Source organism: Rhinichthys klamathensis, unplaced genomic scaffold (genome assembly GCF_029890125.1).
Source record: "Rhinichthys klamathensis goyatoka isolate OS25496 unplaced genomic scaffold, OSU_Roscu_1.1 h1tg000028l_1, whole genome shotgun sequence".
In the NCBI taxonomy this organism is placed as follows: domain Eukaryota; kingdom Metazoa; phylum Chordata; class Actinopteri; order Cypriniformes; family Leuciscidae; genus Rhinichthys; species Rhinichthys klamathensis.
The window spans coordinates 463,565-483,791 of NW_026606578.1; the positions used below are offsets into that span (position 1 = coordinate 463,565).

At 37.0% G+C, this 20,227-nt stretch overlaps 1 protein-coding gene across 2 annotated transcripts in view; it reads left to right on the forward strand.

The window, feature by feature from the left end:
• c2cd2l (c2cd2 like) overlaps nt 1-20,227 on the forward strand; it is a 42,298-nt gene that overhangs the window by 18,169 nt on the left and 3,902 nt on the right. For both annotated transcript variants that reach the window (XM_056244932.1, XM_056244921.1), the window contains exons 3-12: nt 9,876-9,971; nt 13,633-13,752; nt 14,096-14,209; nt 14,342-14,455; nt 15,570-15,672; nt 16,870-17,002; nt 17,678-17,742; nt 17,938-18,059; nt 19,145-19,316; nt 19,434-19,544. In XM_056244932.1, the coding sequence (XP_056100907.1) occupies nt 9,876-9,971; nt 13,633-13,752; nt 14,096-14,209; nt 14,342-14,455; nt 15,570-15,672; nt 16,870-17,002; nt 17,678-17,742; nt 17,938-18,059; nt 19,145-19,316; nt 19,434-19,544 (1,150 nt within the window). The remainder of the gene's footprint in view (nt 1-9,875; nt 9,972-13,632; nt 13,753-14,095; nt 14,210-14,341; nt 14,456-15,569; nt 15,673-16,869; nt 17,003-17,677; nt 17,743-17,937; nt 18,060-19,144; nt 19,317-19,433; nt 19,545-20,227) is intronic.

Here is a 20,227-nt window from a genome sequence, read left to right on the forward strand (position 1 = left end):
CTTTGTATGAGACAAGCACACATACACCAACAGACTATCAAGACCCTGTCTGAGATAACACACTATTAAACATCTTAATTTACTAGTAGAATGAGAGAGTAGGAGGATAACATACACAAAACCATGTTCTCCATAGCAGGGGTCTCATGATCAAATTATCTGAGGCTCATTGGCTAATAGTGTTGTCACGATACTGGAATTTCTAACCTCGATACGATATCTTGAAATATATTGATATTCTATACCATTTTCGATACCACAGGGAAAACTGCCATATATAGGCTGCCAATAACAATATGTTTATTATTATTTCGTATTTTTTGATAATTTGGCTAATTTTGTTGCAATAGCTTATACACAGCAGATTGAGGCTTTATTTGAAAATTGTAACTAAATTTACAAAAAAAGACAAGTAAACAGTCAGCAATAAAATCAGAACAAATAAACAAATTGTAAAAGATATAGCACCAAAAAAAAAAACAATAGAATAAAGAAACAAATTAAATAAACATCTTTAAGTTTTGGTGGCTCTAACATTATTCGAGTAAGAAATACTACAGAAATTAAATAAAGTAATCAAATGTAAAATGTGATTTTCTCTTTGTATTTTGTTCTCTGATTAACATGACAGACAGCAGAAGCAGCAGCAGCAGGTATATTAGGCTGCCGTAACTTTAAGAGTTTATGCACGGATCCAATATACTGTTACAGAACGATTTAGTAGTGATGGGAAGTTCGGATCATTTTACTGACTCGGATCTTTGAGTCTCGTTCAGCAAAATAAACTAATAGTAATTTCGTTCATTTCGGAAGATATGCAGTCTGTACCGGAAACAGAAATTATTCGTTTACCTCCCGAAGACTCAAGAGGTGAACTAATCATTTCTGTTTCCGGTACAGACTGCATAGCCTTAGCCAATGGGTCTGTCACAGGATTAATGAAAGACTCTGACCAGAAGACTCGAGATGAAATAATCATTTCTGTTTCCTGTATGGTATGTTTGCGTGCACACGGTCAACAAAAAATTAACGAATCCCTCTCTGAGACAACTCGTTGTCTGATTGCTAAAAATATATATGGGGCGGCCCGATATCAAAACATAACCTCCAAATGCAGGATCCGGCTCAAATTAAGCACTGGACTCATATTTAGCATACCGCTTTTATAGTGTGCAACTGTCGGAATCCGGAAGTAAAAATCCCATTTATTTTCTCCAAATGGAAATTGATTTTTAATGATAACTTATAAATCTTTAAAGACAGGTCAAACTGTAGATTGTTCATTGATGGTATATGCTTTTGTTGAAGCCATCAGTCTGTATTATTTCACCTTGTTGTTTAAATAATCATGTTTAATAATGAAATTCCTGGTGAAAAAACTACATTACCCATAATTCTGCAAAGAAATCTCCAAGTAGAATCACAGCAAGCAAATCACGAATGATCTAACAGAGTCAGTCTCCTCACATTCTCAAAAATATTTGTGTATATATTTGTTATATCCGTTAAGTACACAGTCATTCACCTTATAGCTGATTGGTTTGCTTCATGGCTTATAACTTCCCGAATCAAGTGGGCAAGCACTGTTGCACTTTCACTTTATCTCTAATTTAGCTCTTTTTGAAATTACATGTCCCCTTTATCTTTTTTTAACTGCAGGTTATGGTATTTTAGGATATTCTAGAGGTTAATTAGTAGTTTTGTATCAAAACGCAGACTTTCCATTTTATACTGTAATACCGGTTATACTCCGAATGAGTGGTGGTTTAGTTTATACCAGTTTAAAGGGGTAAACATTATGAATGAAACTTACTTAACAACATTTGCTTAAATATTGTGTAGTCACAGGGCATGCCATAGTACCTAACAATTATACCTTCCTCCAAGTTTAAGTGAAAATTTCTTTATCTGATTCTGAAGCCCATTACCCCATAGCAAGCAACACACTGGGCCCTATCATACACCTGACGCAATGAGGCGCCAGGCGCGACTCAAGTGTTTTTTGCTAGTTTCAGTTATTAGTCCTGCGCCACGTTGTTTAAATAGCAAATGCATTTGCGGCCATTTGTTCGCCCATGGGCATGCTGGTCTAAAAAAGAGGTGTGTTCAGGCGCATTGTTGGCGCATTGCTATTTTGAGGCAACTGAAATAGACTGTGCCATTGAATTTAGACCAGGTTTTTGTTGGTCAATGGCACAGTCTATTTCAGTTGCCTCAAAATAGCAATGCGCCAACAATGCACCTGAACACACCTCTTTTTTTAGACCAGTATGCCCATTGGCGAACAAAAACGCAGTTTTATTTTATTTTATTTAAAGCAACACTAAGATTTGTTACCTTAAAATAATGTTTCCAAAATCGTTTCAGTGGTTCATCAAGTCGTAACAGGGTGAAAGGCACTTATGCCTCTGCTTTGCGGTCCTATATCTGCTATAACCACGCTATGTAAGATTGCCAGATCGGGTCGCGTTTCTGTAGTTCTAATGAGACATAAGAAAACTATAAATTTGACTTGCTTTACGTCAAGCGTTACAATAGTCATTATTTAGTTTTTCTTTGTTTCTGATGTCGCAATACATCATACTTTCATGAAATCATGCAACATACTCTACCTTGTCTGTGGACATCGTTTATTCCAAAGCTGGATAAACAACAAGCGTGCGTGCGACAGTAGGCTGCGGTATACGCTAAATTATTTACAACAGCGGAAATGGACAATTCCGCTTCCAACCTGAAGGACGACCACAGAGGAAAAGTTACTTGGTGTTGCTTTAAAGGGCATTAGTATTATGAGCCTATATGCGGGTGCACAACGCGCGTACACTCTGCTTATTACACACACACAGGGACGCGCAGCAGCCCACAAACTAGCAAAATATTAAAAATAAAAGGATTACAATGTAAACGATTATTATTGTGTACATAAAGATATGGTGGAATCCGGCTTGTCCCATGGATGGTCTGCTTGCGCACTTTAACCTCACGCACGCGCAGATCCATTTCCTCTCTGGAAAAGCGTTCAGTTTTTCCGCTTGCAAATTCTGCCATGTAAATGGCGGATCCGCCATGGCGTGAGCGCAACTGGCATTTAAAGGGAATGGGAGATGAGACTCTGATTGGTTTATTGCACGTTATGCCCAAAACACACCATTTACTCATTAAGAGAATAGGGACAACTCTTTTAGACCATGCGCGCCGACCATTTCTTCCTGTCGTTTAACTAGCAAAAGTGGATTTGTAAGTGCTCTTGATCCGTGCGCTTTAGACCATGCGCTTAGATCGTTAATATAGGGCCCCTAGAGTCCAAGCAACCTATACCCCATATAATTGGCTATAATCACGGATTCCGTACCAATGCCAAGTCAAGTCACCTTTATTTATGTAGTGCTTTATACACCAGAAAATTGTATATGATGTGAAAATGATGATATCGTGGGCATGGCAAGACTAAAAAACGTGCATATGTTTATCATTTTCTGGATACAATCAAACATTGCCCAACACTCTTTGAACACAAAGTTAATGCACGCACACCATTTCCTACTTTGACTTGTGTTGAAAATGCAAGCTGGCGTGGCTAAAATGGAATGTGTGGTGATTTTGTTCAAATGCTTAACTGTGCCATGTGGGGGTGGACAGGTCCTGTATTTTTTTTTCATTACGTATGCTGATTTCACTGATGGAACCTGAACAATCTGCTGATGCACAGGACAGAATGAGCTTTTTCATCTGTGCTATAGTTGGATGTGCAGTCTTTCCCTAGAAACCCATTTTCAGTGGTCATGCAGCTGTTTGGAGACTTCATGTGCAAAAGAAAGGTGTCCAGCTTAATACTAATGTTCTTCTTCTAGCCCTGCCTGGTCTCAGTGCATGTGTCTGTTTGTAGTGGGTAATAGCCAGTGTCACACATGTGGATCACAGCATGATGTTGTGAAAGAGCACAGATGATGATCATGCAAATGTGTGATGTAAATGACAAGGATTTGTCTCTGTATGCAAATTACACCTATTGTGGTGATTTTTTTTTTTTTGCTGAGAAGAGAATTAGAAAGACGTGTTGTGATGTAAAACCATCAGCTTTTATCAGCACACATTTGAATCAGATTGCTTTTGTGGTACTAACTAGGGCTGCCACGACTAAAGATTTTTTTTAGTCAACTAGTACCACAGAGTCGTTTACACCGCACTCTCTTGTCTCATACCTTGTATCCTGTTTTGGTGCGTAAATCTATTTAATAGCTTTAACTTTGCTTACGGGCAAATCCGTTTGCGCTCTGGAGACGCGTTCAGTCTTTCCACTATCAAATTCCGCCATGTAAATAGCGCAACTGGGATTTAAAGGGAATGGGAGATGAGACTCTGATTGGTTTATTTTGCACGTTACGCCCAAATCACCCATTACTCATTAAGGGAATAGGGACAACCCTTTTAGACCATGCGCCAGGCGCGCCGACCATTTTTCCCGTAGTTAAACTAGCAAAAGTGGATCAAAAGTGCACTTGCGCCGTGTGCTTTAGACCATGTGAAATTTGCGTCCGAAATTGTCGCACATTAAAAAATAAATACAATCTCACGTTATGTCAATCACGCTTGCACACTGCCTCCGAAACTTTCGTCCGTCATAAAAAAAATCGAATCGGGTTCGATTTTCTGCGTTTTTCGCATCTGTAGCAAGCAGTTTGAATGGTGTTTTGACAATTCAGAGCCACCGAATCCCGAATACGAAAAAACGCATACGAAAAATTCGGACTCAGTGTGCAAGGGCCTTTTAATGTTTGATTTATTTTGTGACATTTATAAAAGTCATGTAGTATAATTAATAAATATAAAATAGCCTAATAATTATGAATGTGTTGGAAAAAAATAGCAAGGAGGCATTTTAATTAGATGAAGAAGATTGCAAAGATGAAGTTGACGATATATGTATGACCAAAATGACAAGTATTTTAAGTTGTTTCCGCTGTTATCAGGAAAAAAAGCAAGTGATCGCGGCGGAGCCTCCATGTCATGCAGTAAGTGCGCTATACTTTAGCTTCCACACTCTGCACAAACACTTGGATATGCATATGCGTCTAATAATAGCACATATTTATGTAGGTTAACCTTTGTTTTCTTAATGTTTAAGCATGCAATATGCAATAGTGAAAATCATTATAAATTACACAAAATTTAAGTTATATTGCACATACACTTGACCTTACCAAAAAGTATAGGCCTAATGGATTACAAAATGATTTTTTGTATTTTAACTTATTTTTTCTGATATTTTCTTGCATCTACAATCATATAAAGACAATTCTGAAGAAAAGCATATCACATACCTATTTACAATCATTCTAATCAAGTATGATTAGGTATAATCATGCTATTCATTTGTTCATTCAAGTTAATGTAATCATTATTTTGAATCTCACACTAACATCAAGAATGATTCAAAATTAGAATCAAAATTTTATCAAAAATATTTAAAAACATTTTTCTTTTGAACAGTTTAGCCATTTTTTTTAATCTATGTGTTGTACTGGAGAGATACAAAGCATCTTATTATGTCAACCAACATAATGCAAATGAAGTGGTCCAGTGTCTCTAGAACATAAAAAAGAATCAAAGTGGTGGTGTTACACTAAATTGAATGAGCTTTGGCAATGAACTTATTTAGGTTTTGCAGTTGGTAGCAATAGTTAAACCTTTATGTTAATCTTGTACACTGACCCAGTGCTGCCTGTATGAACACACTAACATACACACATTATCATGTCTGTGTTTCTTTGTAGGATGGAGAAAGGGGCGTGAAATAAAGAACATATGCCAGTACAGTAGGGGATTTGCGTCTTCTCTTCCTCCTCTCCAAGAGCTCAGAGGCTGAGCCAGTAAATGCTACCCAGTCAAACATGTCCTCTTGTCCCATTGGCTGAGGTACAGAGAGAGAGAGAGAATGAAACCTAAGTCAGTTATGCTGAGCTTCTCTAATTTCAAAGCTCTGAGGCACTTAAACTCTTACTCTCTGAGATTTACATTTGTCTTTACTCTTTACTCTCTGCGAGTATTTACAGCTTGTTCATTTTGCACTGAAATGAACTGTACACTTTAGCACAAGGGATTTGCTCCTGTGAGCATATACTTTCAGTTTAATAGTCTAAGGACTATTAGCAGTAGTTCCACAACTGTTACAAACCAGTTTAGTATGTTGTTGGTCAAATTCCATCTATCCTTCATTCATGAATCACAGCCAAATCATTAAAATGCCTTAGAAACGTTTAACCATGCCTTTATTCTTTATTCTTTTGAAATAAAAAAAGGAACTTGTGAAATTCCATCAACATATAGTTTTAAAATATTGGACCCATTTTAAAATATGGAAATCATCATATAAATATCAGTTCATTAAAAAAAATTACACCCTAATCACAAAGCATTTCATTATTTATTATAACACAACTTACTATGTCCGGCATTAGGAAAAGTATCAGGAATCAGGAAAAGTACTAAAACCTGGAAAAAGGCATTTTTGAATAATCCTAAAGTCAGTTGGTTTTTTGAATGGGTTTTTGGTGAAAAGCCTGAAATTTGTGATCTAACACAAGCTCAAGATATTTTCACGTTTTCGTTCTATGATATAAAATATATCTGTAATGTATACTTGTGTGTGTTTTTGTTATCTTTTATGTGTCTTGAAAAAGATGGTGGTTTCTAACAAGTGGCTAAATTGAACTACAGAAGTTGTCGCAATATTAAAACGCCCTCTCGAAAACTCATCTACTCACTAGTCCGCTTTTATAGCCTCATTGTTTACACTCACGCCCTTGCAAACTAACTGATGGAGTTGTCAGAAGCTGCGTGGTGGTGGTGTTGCAGTTGAAGTCATGCAACTGTGATGTAGTTCATTAAAGTTATAGCCTAGCTTTAGCTTTTTTACTTCTGGCAATTATTTAGGCTTCATTATTCATGCAAGTTGTGTTCATTTGTGAAGATCTTGATGAACAAAACGTGTAAGAATCATAAACTTTTGTTGGTCACAGAACTTATTTTCTGCAATAATTCAAAGGCCAATGAAAAAATCCAATTGGCTATTTGTCAAGGGAACCAGGATGATGCCAACTTACAGGATACATCATCACTGCTTGGTTACTGAAGCGCATGCTTAACATGAAATATGAGACGTATGGAAAAATTTAGGTGAATATTACTTTACTACTTTTTGCGTAATTTGACAATTTTCCAGCTAGATTAAAACAGTTATAATAAAGTAAATATTATTTGTGTATTTTTTTAAATAATATTTTAAATATTCTTTGTGTAATGGGTAGAGCTGTCAAATTTAACGCCTTAATTTTGCGATTATTTGCGATTATAGTTTACATTTATATTTATTCATTTAGCAGACACTTTTATCCGAAGCGACTTACAAATGAGAACAATAGAAGCAGTTAAACTAACAATAGGACAACAATATGCAAGTGCTATGACCCTTCCCAGTTTAATCTAACGCAGTACATGTACTTTATTTTTTATTTTTATAAGGATAATAGATATAGAATAGAAGATAAAGTGTTAGTGTTAGTTAAGTCCAGAGCGTAAGTTTCTGGATGGCACGTAAGTCTGAAGTAATGAGTTTAGGTAGGAGGGAGCAAAGCCAGTGATTGTTCTGTAGGCAAAAGTCAGTGACTTGGATTTGATGCGAGCGGCAACTGGCTACCAGTGCAATTTTGTGAGCAGAGGAGTGACGTGTGCTCTCTTCGGCTCATTAAAGACTACTCTGGCTGCAGCATTTTGGATCAGGTGCAGAGGTTTGACAGTGCAAGCTGGAAGACCTGCTAGGAGAGCATTACAATAGTCCAGTCTGGATAGAACAAGTGCTTGGACAAGGAGTTGTGTAGCATGCTCTGATAGGAAGGGCCTGATCCTCCTAATGTTGTATAAGGCAAATCTGCAGGACCAAACAGTTCTAGCAATGTGGTCTGTGAAGTTCAATTGATCATCAATCACAACTCCAAGGTTCCTGGCTGACCTTGATGGAGTTATGGATGACGAACCTAGCTGAATGGAGAAGTTGTGGTGTAGTGTTGGGTTGGCCGGGACCACAAGCAACTCTGTCTTCGCAAGGTTTAGTTGAAGGTGGTGGTCCTTCATCCAGCCAGAAATGTCTGTCAGGCAGGCTGAGACACCAGCAGAAACCATCGGATCATAAGGCTGGAATGAGAGGTAGAGTTGTGTGTCATCAGCGTAGCAGTGATAGGAAAAGCCATGTTTCTGAATCACAGATCCTAGTGATGTCATGTAGATGGAGAAGAAAAGTGGTCCAAGCACTGAGCCCTGAGGCACCCCAGTAGCTAGATGTTGGGTCTTGGACACCTCACCCCTCCACGACACCCTGAAGGACCTTCCTGGGAGGTAAGACTTGAACCATTGTAGTGCGGTTCCCGAGATGCCCTTCGTCTTTAAAATTGACAGGAGGATCTGGTGGTTAACTGTGTCAAAGGCAGCAGACAGATCCAGCAGGATGAGAACTGAGGATTTGGAAGCTGCTCTTGCCAGTCTCAGAGCTTCAATTACTGAGCAGGACAGTCTCAGTTGAGTGTCTGCTTTTGAAACCAGACTGGTTGTTGTTCAGGAGGTTGTTCTGTGTAAGAAAGGAATAGATCTGGTTGAAAACAACTCGTTCAAGTTTTTTCGCGACGAATGGAAGAAGGGATACCGGTCAAGTCATGGTATCATAAGGGAGATTATGATATTAAATTGTAGTACTTTTAATGATAATGTGAGCCTAGTATCTGTTAACTTCAGCTTCTGGATGACGTTTCTCTCCTGCATTAGGCTCGTCAGATTCATTATGGCATCCTCTATTCTGAGGATCAGTCCTGTCAATTGTGATGATGAAAAACATAATTATTTACACACCCCTCATCTAGTCTTACAACACATGCTTGAAGGCTACAGCTTTTCTGGTCCAGTTTTTCATGCTATGCCCATCAGTGACAGCAACAGCCACAGCAGAAGTCTGTGTTCTCCACACAGTGTTGTGGTTATGCACCGTCATTTCCAATACCACACTCCTCTCTTGCCAATCCTGCTTGGCCAATGTTTCTGCCTTGCTGACATATCCTGTCATTGACAGAGGTTTCCTTTTAGTGTGATGAAAGGCCATTACTCTCATCATGATCTTTAAATTTGGGTGTTTTACAAGCTTATATATTAGATTAGTATGTTTCTACCTGGAGTTCTGGCATGCAATGTTTGTTGCATGATCTCTATTTGAAAACTGTGGAAGTCTGGCTCAAATAGGTACATTGGCAGCTTGTCGTCATGGCAGTCTGCCACGTTCGCCTGGACCGAATGATGTCATATCCTGAGTATGCTATTCACTGACCAATGTTTTTAAAGAGACATAATGTATGTTGTTTGTATTAATCTCTGTAACTAAGTACATCATGTCCCAAACATGAGCACACTCTTTGTTAAATGATAGAATAACCTCAGCTCAGCTGGAATTAAGATTGTTTTATATTTCCACCCACTTTTACTGCTCATTGATTTATGCAGCTTTTAATTAAAATTGTTTTTTTTTTCTGTGTCTTTTCCCTTCAGTTGCACTGTCTTTATATAATTGCGAGAGATGCATTGTGGGGAAAGTAAAGCAGATGTAATTCCAGTGCTTCCTTTGCCTGTTTATCATGCTACTTTATCCCTAAATGGCTGGGATTTCTGTTTTGCAGCTGTGAAGATTTATGGTGGACTATCATCTAGCTGCTTAATATAAACATGCAAACAGACATTTAGCCTGGGAGATATATCTGAAGAGTGATTGCACCCAGAAACTCCTTTTCTTCACTGATTTATGTGCAATAATCTAACTGACAATCTCCATTTCTGTTCAGAGCTCCATTCAAATCACCTTTGATGACAGTCTTCAGCTCCCAACTTCTGCGTCCATTGACTGTGTGACTTGCACCGAACAATCAGTACGCAGCATGGTAAGCCCTTAGTTACTAAAACACCAAATAAAGGTTATTAATTTGTTTATGCAATCTAAAAAAAAAAGGGTGTAGGGGTGAATCTTATATCATGATATGAGTAATTTTATCTCACGAAAATGACATGTATCACAATATAATTATATTTGCTTTAAATAAGGTTTTATGATCACAATTTTTGATACCATTGAAACTTTATAATTCTTGTCACCAATTTCAATATCACAAAAAAGTAATACTAGCCTAAGTTAAAAAAACAGCTTACTGCAGACAAGTAAACAGTCAGTAATAAAATAAGAACAAATAAACTGATTACAAGCAATAGGACAAAAAAACTACAATAGAATAAAGACACAAATGAAATAGACCTACCTGAAAAACGTCAAGCCCTAGAAACACTACATAGTCTTAACTGTATAAATTAAATATACATTTATTCTCATTAAAGATAGACAAGTGATTCAGTCAAGAGCAGTGCGAGATTTTCTGTCTTTTGTTGTTTGATTAACATTAATAACACAGACAGCAGCAGGAATATTAGGCCGCTGTTACTTTAAGACCAAATTCACAGATCCAGTATACTTATTCACATGTGTTTTCTTTCTCAATTGTTTACGTTCACTTAAGAGATAAATGACTGTGTTTTACAAAGATACTTGCAAAAAGACGGGCATTTTGACACATAAGCATGTGTATTTAACCGTTCAAGCCCAATGAAGTGGCAAAAAGATCTCAGTTCAGCACTCACGCACTATGAGCAGCGGCTTCATATGCACACTTCTCAGACAGCACGCATATAGCAAAATTAGTTTTCTTTAGCTCCTTGTTGCGCTTCATTGGTTTAAAACCACTTGTTTTTAAACCGAAATGCTTATGCCACATAAACGCAATAATGGATGTTTTGGAATGTATTGAAATGGGTGTATTGTTGGGTAAAAGATTAAGCAGCACTATTGTTTTCAACAGTGATAATAAAAAGGAATATTTCTTGAGCAACAAATCAGCATATTAGAATGATTTCTGAAGGATCATGTGACACTGAAGACTGGAGTAATGGCTGCTGAAATTTCAGCTTTGCCATCACAGGAATAAATTATATTTTATTTAATTAGAAAACAGTTATTTTAAATTTGAATAATTTTTCAAAACAAAGCGCAAAGCGCCCTCTCTAACTGCTCTAACTAATAACAAAACATCCAAGGGTGGCGTTTACTTCCTTACCTGGTGTTTGTATACATCGAGTTTGCTAAGTGTTGCGTTGTGTACGTCACGTGACATATTACCTGTCCGAATTTCTCTTGGTAACCTCAAAACACGCCATCATGGCAGAACACATTACTCTTGGCAATCTCAAAACACGCCGTCATGGCAGAACACATTACACTTGGTAATCTCAAAACACGCCGTCATGGCCGAAAGAAAAAACAACAGGACAATATCTGTAACAGAAAATAACAAACACAAACGCGACAAGCAGAGCAACAGAAAGAAACAAGCCGACATGCGCTCCTCTCAGCTTCCTTTTAAACTCGGGTGGTAAAACCCGATAGGCTGCAGGAGGAAAGATGACGTCACGACGTAGATGGTGATTGACATCTCTCTCAGCCAACAGCGGGCGAGTGGTGACACAAGCCTAAGAATGTGATAGACAGTAGAGAAAGAGAAACAAAAGAAACACACATGCGCGAGACCACAGGGACGTAACACAATATTTCAGTTTTTACTGTATTTTTGGTAAAAAAAAAACCTGGTGAGCACGAGACTTTTTTTCAAAAATCTCACCGACCCTAACCCGTTGAACAGTAGTGTATATAAATTTGAATGTATTTATAATATGACTTGTCTATAATAATATTAATTTGAATATAATATGAATTGTGATTAAATGGTGTGAATTTAGAACTAAATTTGATTTATTAAGTTCAGTTATTATTTTGTGTTCTACATATATATACACTATCGTTCAAAAGTTTGGGGTCAGTGAGAATTTTGTTTTTATTTTTTGGAGGAAAGAAATCAATACTTTTATTTATCAAGGAATAATTAATTTGATCGAAAGTGACAGTAAAGACGTTTATAACGTTACAAAAGTCTTTTGAACTTCCTATTCATCAAAGAATCCCCCCAAAAAAGCGGTACAACTGACAGACCAACAACTGTTTCAACATTGATAATAATAATAAATGTTTCTTGAGCATCAAATCCTCATATTATACTGATTTGTGAAGGATCATTTGACACTGAAAACACTGACTGTTATAGCTTTGATCACAGGAATAAATTACACTTTACTATATATATTATATTTACTATATATTCACACAGAAAACAGCTGATTTACACTGGAATAATATTTAATACTATAACTGATTTTTGTTGTATTTTTAATCAAATAAGCGCAGCCATGGTTAGCAGAAGAGAATTATTTTAAAAGTATTTAAAATCGTACCGACCCCAAACTTTTGAACGGTAGTGTACATTTAAAATAATTGCAGTAATAACAATTTTTATATCACATTACTGCATGTGCACAGTTATCGAATCCAAAATGACATATTTAATGTATTTGCATTAAAACACCCTTTATTTTGCATGTGTATGGAGGCAAATGACATATCCATTAAAGGAACACTCCGACTTTTTGGGACTTTAGCCTATTCACCCTATCCCCCAGAGTTAGATAAGTCCATACATACCTTTTTCATCTCCGTGCGTGCTATAAGTCTGTTTGACGCACCCACCGCTAGCCTAGCTTAGCACAAAGACTGGATGTAAATGGTTGCAGCTAGCATACTAATCCAAATAAGTGACAAAATAACGCAAACATTTTCCTATTTACATGTTGTGATTTGTATAGTCACAGAGTGTACAAAAAACTAAGTCACATGAGACACAGACATATTTTAACCGTATAAATACTGGGAACTATATTCTCTGAAGGCGAAGCACTGGTACTTGGGCGGAGTGATAACCGCACCACCTGAGACGCGCCGTGGTGAGGAGCAGAGAGCGCGTCTCAGGTGGTGCGGTTATCACTCCGCCCAAGTACCAGTGCTTCGCCTTCAGAGAATATAGTTCCCAGTATTTATACGGTTAAAATATGTCTGTGTCTCATGTGACTTAGTTTTTTGTACACTCTGTGACTATACAAATCACAACATGTAAATAGGAAAATGTTTGCGTTATTTTGTCACTTATTTGGATTAGTATGCTAGCTGCAACCATTTACATCCAGTCTTTGTGCTAAGCTAGGCTAGCGGTGGGTGCGTCAAACAGACTTATAGCACGCACGGAGATGAAAAAGGTATGTATGGACTTATCTAACTCTGGGGGATAAGGTGAATAGGCTAAAGTCCCAAAAAGTCGGAGTGTTCCTTTAAGAGAAATACTGACAATCTCTTCAGCTCATTTGACAGACGCAATCCTCAGTTGTGCGTGTTAATAGATCAGCTCATTGTGTGCATGCTATAATTTTTTTATCAATATGTTTTTAAACTCTTAAATCAGGGCATATGTGTCCATCCTATCCTATCTAGTTGCATTCAATAATACCTTTATCTGTCAAAGGTGTTTTTTTGTTTTTGTTTTGAATAATATATAAGATGCCATGTTTTGTTCCCCTCCGTCATTATTTGTCAATCTCTGCCTCAACCTCTTCCAGGTCCTGCAGTGCAATTGTTCGGTCGACACCATAACGTTCCCCGTGACTGTCACTCAGCAGTCACCTGCTGCTGTTTCCATGGATACCTACCAGATCACGATGAAGCCCATGCAAGCCCAGGTAAAATACAAATGAAATGGATTTGCATCTGTGAGTTTGCATCAGTCTGGATTGCTGCACACTCAACTTTCATTAGTCTGACGTCTCCTGCCACTGCTCACATGAATGAGCTTCTCAGTTTGCCAGTTTTTTTTCCCATCTCAATAGCTTAATGTAGATTGTGAGGTTTGGTGGCTATGAATATTGCATGCGATACTCATCTCAAACAAATGACGCCACTTGATGCGCAGTGCCACAGTTTAAGGTTTCATCTCTGGGTGGTTAAAAATGGAGCAGCCATCGATGAATATAATACTTTTGCATATTGAGTGTGAAATAGGATGTTCTGTATGGGCTGCTGTAGTTGCAGGTCTGTCTTGAGGAAGTGGAGGAAGAGGGTCTCCTCGTGTCCTGGACTTTTTCAAAGCAACCTCATCTCTCTTTAACTGTAAAATCACGCCAAAGAGTCCAGAAAGAGGTAAAGGAGTCATTTTGGTCACATAGGTCATGTTCCTTTCAGCTTTTGATGTATTACAATTTGTAAATGGTACAAAAAGAAACTATTTTTACAGCTATGCAAATAAACTGAAATCTTTGTTTTTGTCTTTAGGGCTCTGATGTGGAGGTGGACAATGATATGATTGCTGCACTGGTGGAGGACACACTATACACAACACACCCTGCCATGATCCTTAACCTGAGGGCCTGTGTATCAAGCCCTGCGGTAAAAATACCAGTATCGATTGCTATATTATACAGTAGAAGTTAGTGTGTGGTGAGAATTTGGAACTGCACTGAACACTGTGACAGATCCATGTGGATTGTGTATGTTTTGGTTGGGTGTGTTTAGCCGCGTTTCCACCGCAGGAACTTTACCCAGGAACTAGGAACTTTGGGCTGGTACTCGGTGTGTTTACACCGCAGGAACCAGGGTCTAAATGAAGTTCCGGGTAGATATTTCCCCCTCCGAAAGTCCCTGCTCGCGAGGTAGTACTTTTTCAAAGTTCAGGAACTTTCGCGGGTGGGGCTTGTGCGCTGAACATGCTGATTGGTTGTGTACACGCCGCATTATGAATGGATAACTCCGCGCAGCATTTTATTTTAACCGGAATTTTTAGAATCTATTGCAGTTCGTGGCTTCATGCAGTAATGAAGTTCCATGCAGTAAGAGTTGTCTGTCTGCAAATATGGAATTTAATAAAAATAAAAAAAGGCAGCTGGACCGACGACGAGATTCAGGCTTTATTAAGCGTATTTGCGGAAGAGAAATTTTCTGCGCGTTCGCCCCAGCCTTCTCACGGTCAATGTCCGCAATAGCTGATAACATACGCTGTCTAATTTTAGATCTAACGTTAGCATTACGAGCTTTCTGAACACGCTTTAGTATCAGTGCTCGTCTCTTTTCTGCCGTTTTGTTAATTACCTGGTTAGTAAACCAATACATCTCAAACAACTGCAGCACAGTGTGAATCTCTTCCATATTTATTATAAATGTGGCGCTCAAAACTGATTACTGTCTTTTACAGTCTACTGTCTGTCACAAGCAAGCAATGAGCCGTCGCGCGCAGTTTACCCGGTACTTTAGACCGCGATGTAAACGCAGAAAGCTACCGGTCTGGGGCAAAAAAAGTTCCTGGGAAAAAAGTTCCTGGGACAAATTGTTCCGGGCAATTGCGGTGGAAACGCGGCTTTTGATGTATTACATGTAGGGATGTATGGCATCCTTATCAGTACAAAACATACAAGACATGCAATTACGGTCAACAACAATGAGGAAGGAAAACTCAATAAAACGTGAATTTCATGTTATAAAACATTCCCATTCCCTATTGTTATAGTTTCCCAGGGAGAAGCAGATTGGTGGTCTGAACTCTCCGTCTCAGAGCACGCCTGTCAAGCGGATTTTGGTGCACCAACTCAGAGCAACTGATGTCAAAAAAGGTATAAAAATGTGATTGTCAGATTGACTAAACGGCACAAAGATCATTATTTAAAAAAAAAAAAAATTATTATGAAAATTCTTAAATAAATTCTTACTTTTTGTTAGAACTATGGAAATGCCATGCTATTTTCAAAATCAACTACTTGCCTGAATGACTAGTTGACTAATTGGTCTTAAAGGGATAGTTCACCCAAAAATGAAATTTTGTCATCATTAGCTCACCCTCAAGTTGTTCCAAACCTGTATGAGTTTCTTTCTTCTGTTGAACACAAAATAAGATTTTTGAATAATGTCGCTAACCAGACAGTTGACGGCACCCATTGACTTCCATTGTAGTGAAAAAAAAAATACTATGGAAGTCAATGGGTGCCGTGAACTATCTGGTTACCAAGATTCTTTAAAATATCTTCTTTTGTGATCAGCAGAGGAAAGAAAATCATACCGGTTTGGAACAACATGAGGGTGAGTAAATAATGACAAATATTTAATTTTGGGTAAACTATCACTTTAAGGATGCCTTGTTGAATTAGGCTGGTTTTCTGTTCACTTTACACCAATTGGATGTGTTTCTTTGGGGTCTTTTCTTTACATAACAAGAGATATTAAAGTTTAGGGTTGGCAAAATTTAAAAAATTTTTTTTTAAATAAGTTTCTGTATTGTGAAATATGACAATTTAAAATCACTGTTTTCTATTTTAAAGGGATAGTTCACCCTAAAATGAACATGAAGTCTTTATTTACTCTATTACAATCCTGGTGTTGTTCTAATGCAGTATGACATTTTCCCCGTACCACAATAGGAGACATTTTACTGATACTTTTTTCAGACTTTTTTGATGAATAGAAAATTCAAAATAACAGCATTTTTTTATTTAAAATGGAAATCTTTTGTAACACTTTAAATGTATTTTCTGTCAATTTTGATCAATTATATGCATAATAAAAGTGTACATTTCCTTTCTGACCACAAACTTTTGGTATTGTTTATATATGTGTGGTGTGTATATTTGGTAGAGTATAAATGTATATTTATATATGTGTGTGTGTATAGAAATTAATATATATATATATATACATTATTCAATATATATAATATATTATATATCATATATATATCATATATGTAGATAAACTGAACTCTAGATTTGAGCAGTTTATGGTGTATGTTATTTTTTCATAAGTGATTTCTTTACCAGGATGTCAGAGTCATGTAGGAGAGCTTTGTTGTGTGCTGAGTCTGGACACTCCTTCCATTGAATGCAGAACTGGCTTCCTTACTCCTTCCCCCAGTCCTGGAGCAGCCCTGCACTGGACTGACGACTTTACACTGTAAGCACACTTATGTTATTGTAAAGCCAGATATAGATCAACATAAAGACTGAAACTAAACGGATGGAGTGGAATGACAACTTCTGAGTGAGGTGTTGACATTTAGGAAAGATTACAAGGAAATGTTCTTTTACACAAGGTTATTTTTGTTCTAAAAAGTTGTAGTTTTTTATTTATTTATTTTCTAAACTCTGTGCTGCAGAACTAGACTGATAATCCAATGGGATTTCTAACACCTTACATTTAAAGGTCAACTTCACCACTTCCGTTTTACACAATGGAGTGTTTTCATCAAAGTCTGTTTTATAATGGCAGCCCTTCTGTCATGAATGAAGGTGTAAAGCCGTGAGCAGCTCCACCAATTGCTCTGTGAATTTATGCAGCCAACTCCCAAAGAAACAAAGAGCTATTTAGCACATTTAATTACAGCCATTTTCAACACATCACTATTTCCTGTGATACCAATTACAGATTACTGCTGTGGGGCCAAAGGGGAGATTTAGTCAACCACAATACTGATACTATATAGCCTTTTCATAACCTAAAATCCAGTTACTTTTAATGGTAGAAAAATGTCACTTCAGCTCCAATATTCAGTATTACAAAAATGGAAGCTTTTGTGTGTGTGTATCTTTATTTACTTGTGATAAATCTAAGCATGTTGTTATCTATTAGGGATGTTGGACCAGAAACCAAAGAACTCAAAGTAAGACTTGTGGAGAAAAACAGCAAAGGAGAACGTGAGTCACTTTTCATTCAATAGTTTATCCAAGATTATAGGAGCAAATCTTCAACATATCAGATGATCAAGTGAATGATTTAAGACTGATATTCTCCATTCTGTCTGTTTTTGTTTTCATTGCATGAAATACCTGCCTTGAGAGTTGTTGTTTTGTTTTTTTTACTTTACAAATTTCTTTTTTTCTGGTTGACAGAGTTTCTGCCTGGTCGTGCTTCCTTACCACTGGATCTCTCTAAAAGAATTCCTAATGGACAACACAAACTGTCCATCGCTCCAGGTCATGGTCTGGCTCCAACTGCTATCGTAACTTTAGAGGTGAGGGCAGCATAAAGTGGAATTCCAATTGATTTTGTATTTAAAAAGTTTGGGGTCGGTAAGATTTTTTTAATGTTTTTGAAGTAGCTTATGCTCACCAAGACTGCATTTATTTTATCAAAAATACAGTAAAAAGAGTAGTATTGTGAAATATGTTTACAATTTAAAAAAACTTTTCTATTTTAAGAAGTAAAAAAATTCAGCAGTCATTACTCCTGTCTTAAGTGTACATGATCCTTCAGAAATCACTTTAATATGCTGATTTGCTGCTCAAGAAACATTTCTTATTTTTGAAAAGAATTGTGAAAAGAGTTTAATATTTTTGTGGAAACCATGATACAGTTTTTAGGATTCATTGATGAATATAAAGTTCAAAATAACAGCAATCATTTAAAAAATAAATCTTTTATATAACATTATAAATGACTTTACTGTCACTTTTGATCAATTTAATGTGCCCTTGCTGAATAAAAATGATTTATTTTTAAATAATATAATTAACCCTATTTACTCCAATCGTGATGGATGGATTTATTTATTTGTCACTACATAATTCCCATAAATAAAGTATACATACGGATAGCATGATTTAGCATGATAATACAGTGTTGAGTGTCAGTGTTACTGATTAAGGCTTCCATCAGCCTTGTGTTCACTTTTCTGAACACACTGATAAGTCCCTGTTCTAAATGTCAATGTGAATTATTTAATAGAAAACATATCTTATTACAGTGGTCTGCCTTGTGAGCTGAACAATCACCGTGTCTCTGATTAACTCGATAACTGAATTATTTCTTTATTTAACCTAGTACTTTAGTCCATACTGTACTTGTTACTCACATTATCTTACAGCTACACATGAACGGTATTTAAACGCTCTGTATAATCATTGTGTTTGTTTGTGAACATATAGGCAAATTAAGCACAGAAATATATGAATGTGGATTGTTTGTCATTGTTTGAAGACATTTGTGGCTGTACCCCTAACACTATAGTAGTTGTCACAGACATCTTTTTTTCTCAAAATGAAAGTATTAATTATGTTTATTGTTTAAGCTAATAATCGTATGTTTCTGCATCCATAGCTATTGTATTTGGAGTCCGGTGATTTGCGTGCATGTCAGAACGCGACTCCTCTGCGGTCCTCTGTCACTCCTTCGAAGAAGGTGGACGTGGACCGCACCATCATGCCCGATGGCACCATTGTCACCACAGTAACCACCATCCAGTCACGACTTAAACTGGACCACAAACTAGGTAAAGGCCAGCTTACGCAGGATACTGAACACATATGCCGTTCTGTCTGCATCATCCAGTACCACAGAAGTGACTTGGCAGTTTCACCCTATCCTGTTTCTTCCTCTGTAACTGCAGGAGGAGACTCTCCGTCTAGGTCTCCCTCAAAGGTGGAGGTGACTGAAAAGACTCCCAGTGTGCTCACAAACAGCTTGCAGAGCAGCACCAGTGCCAGTCCAACCCCCAGCAGTGAGCTCCACATTAAGATGAGCATTTTAAGATGATTCATTTACAAATCAGTTACATTGTTTAAACTAATACATTTTTAGTTTACTGCATAGACTGCATAGACAGTTACCTCTTATAACAGATCACTCTAATTGTAATATGGACTCATGCTTTTCTGTAAAGCTGCTTTGAAATTAAATGTATTGTGAAAAGCGCTATACAAATAACTGTGAATTGTATAATTCAAACTACCATTCAGAAGTTTGGAATTAGTGAGATTTTATGGTAACACTTTATTTTAAGGTGCTTGTAATAAGCAGTAATTAACAGTTAATAAGACACGTATAAGACCTTATAAGATGCATATAAGATGCATATAAGCATTAACTAATGATAATAAATAAATAAAATTAAATCATACATTTCTCAAGTATCAATACATTGCACTTTTAGAACAGCCGAACAAACATAAATGCTAACACAAACTCCCAGGCCCTTAAAAACTGACCTTCCCAACAGGGAGTAGTTTCCCTGATCTCTTCAGGGCCTGGACCTTTAATTAACCCTTATATGAAGTAGTTAACGCTTATATGCATCTTATATGCATCTTATAAGGTCTTATAAGTGTCTTATAAGGTCTTATAAGTGTCTTATTAACTGTTAATTACTGCTTATTACAAGCACCTTAAAATAAAGTGTTACCG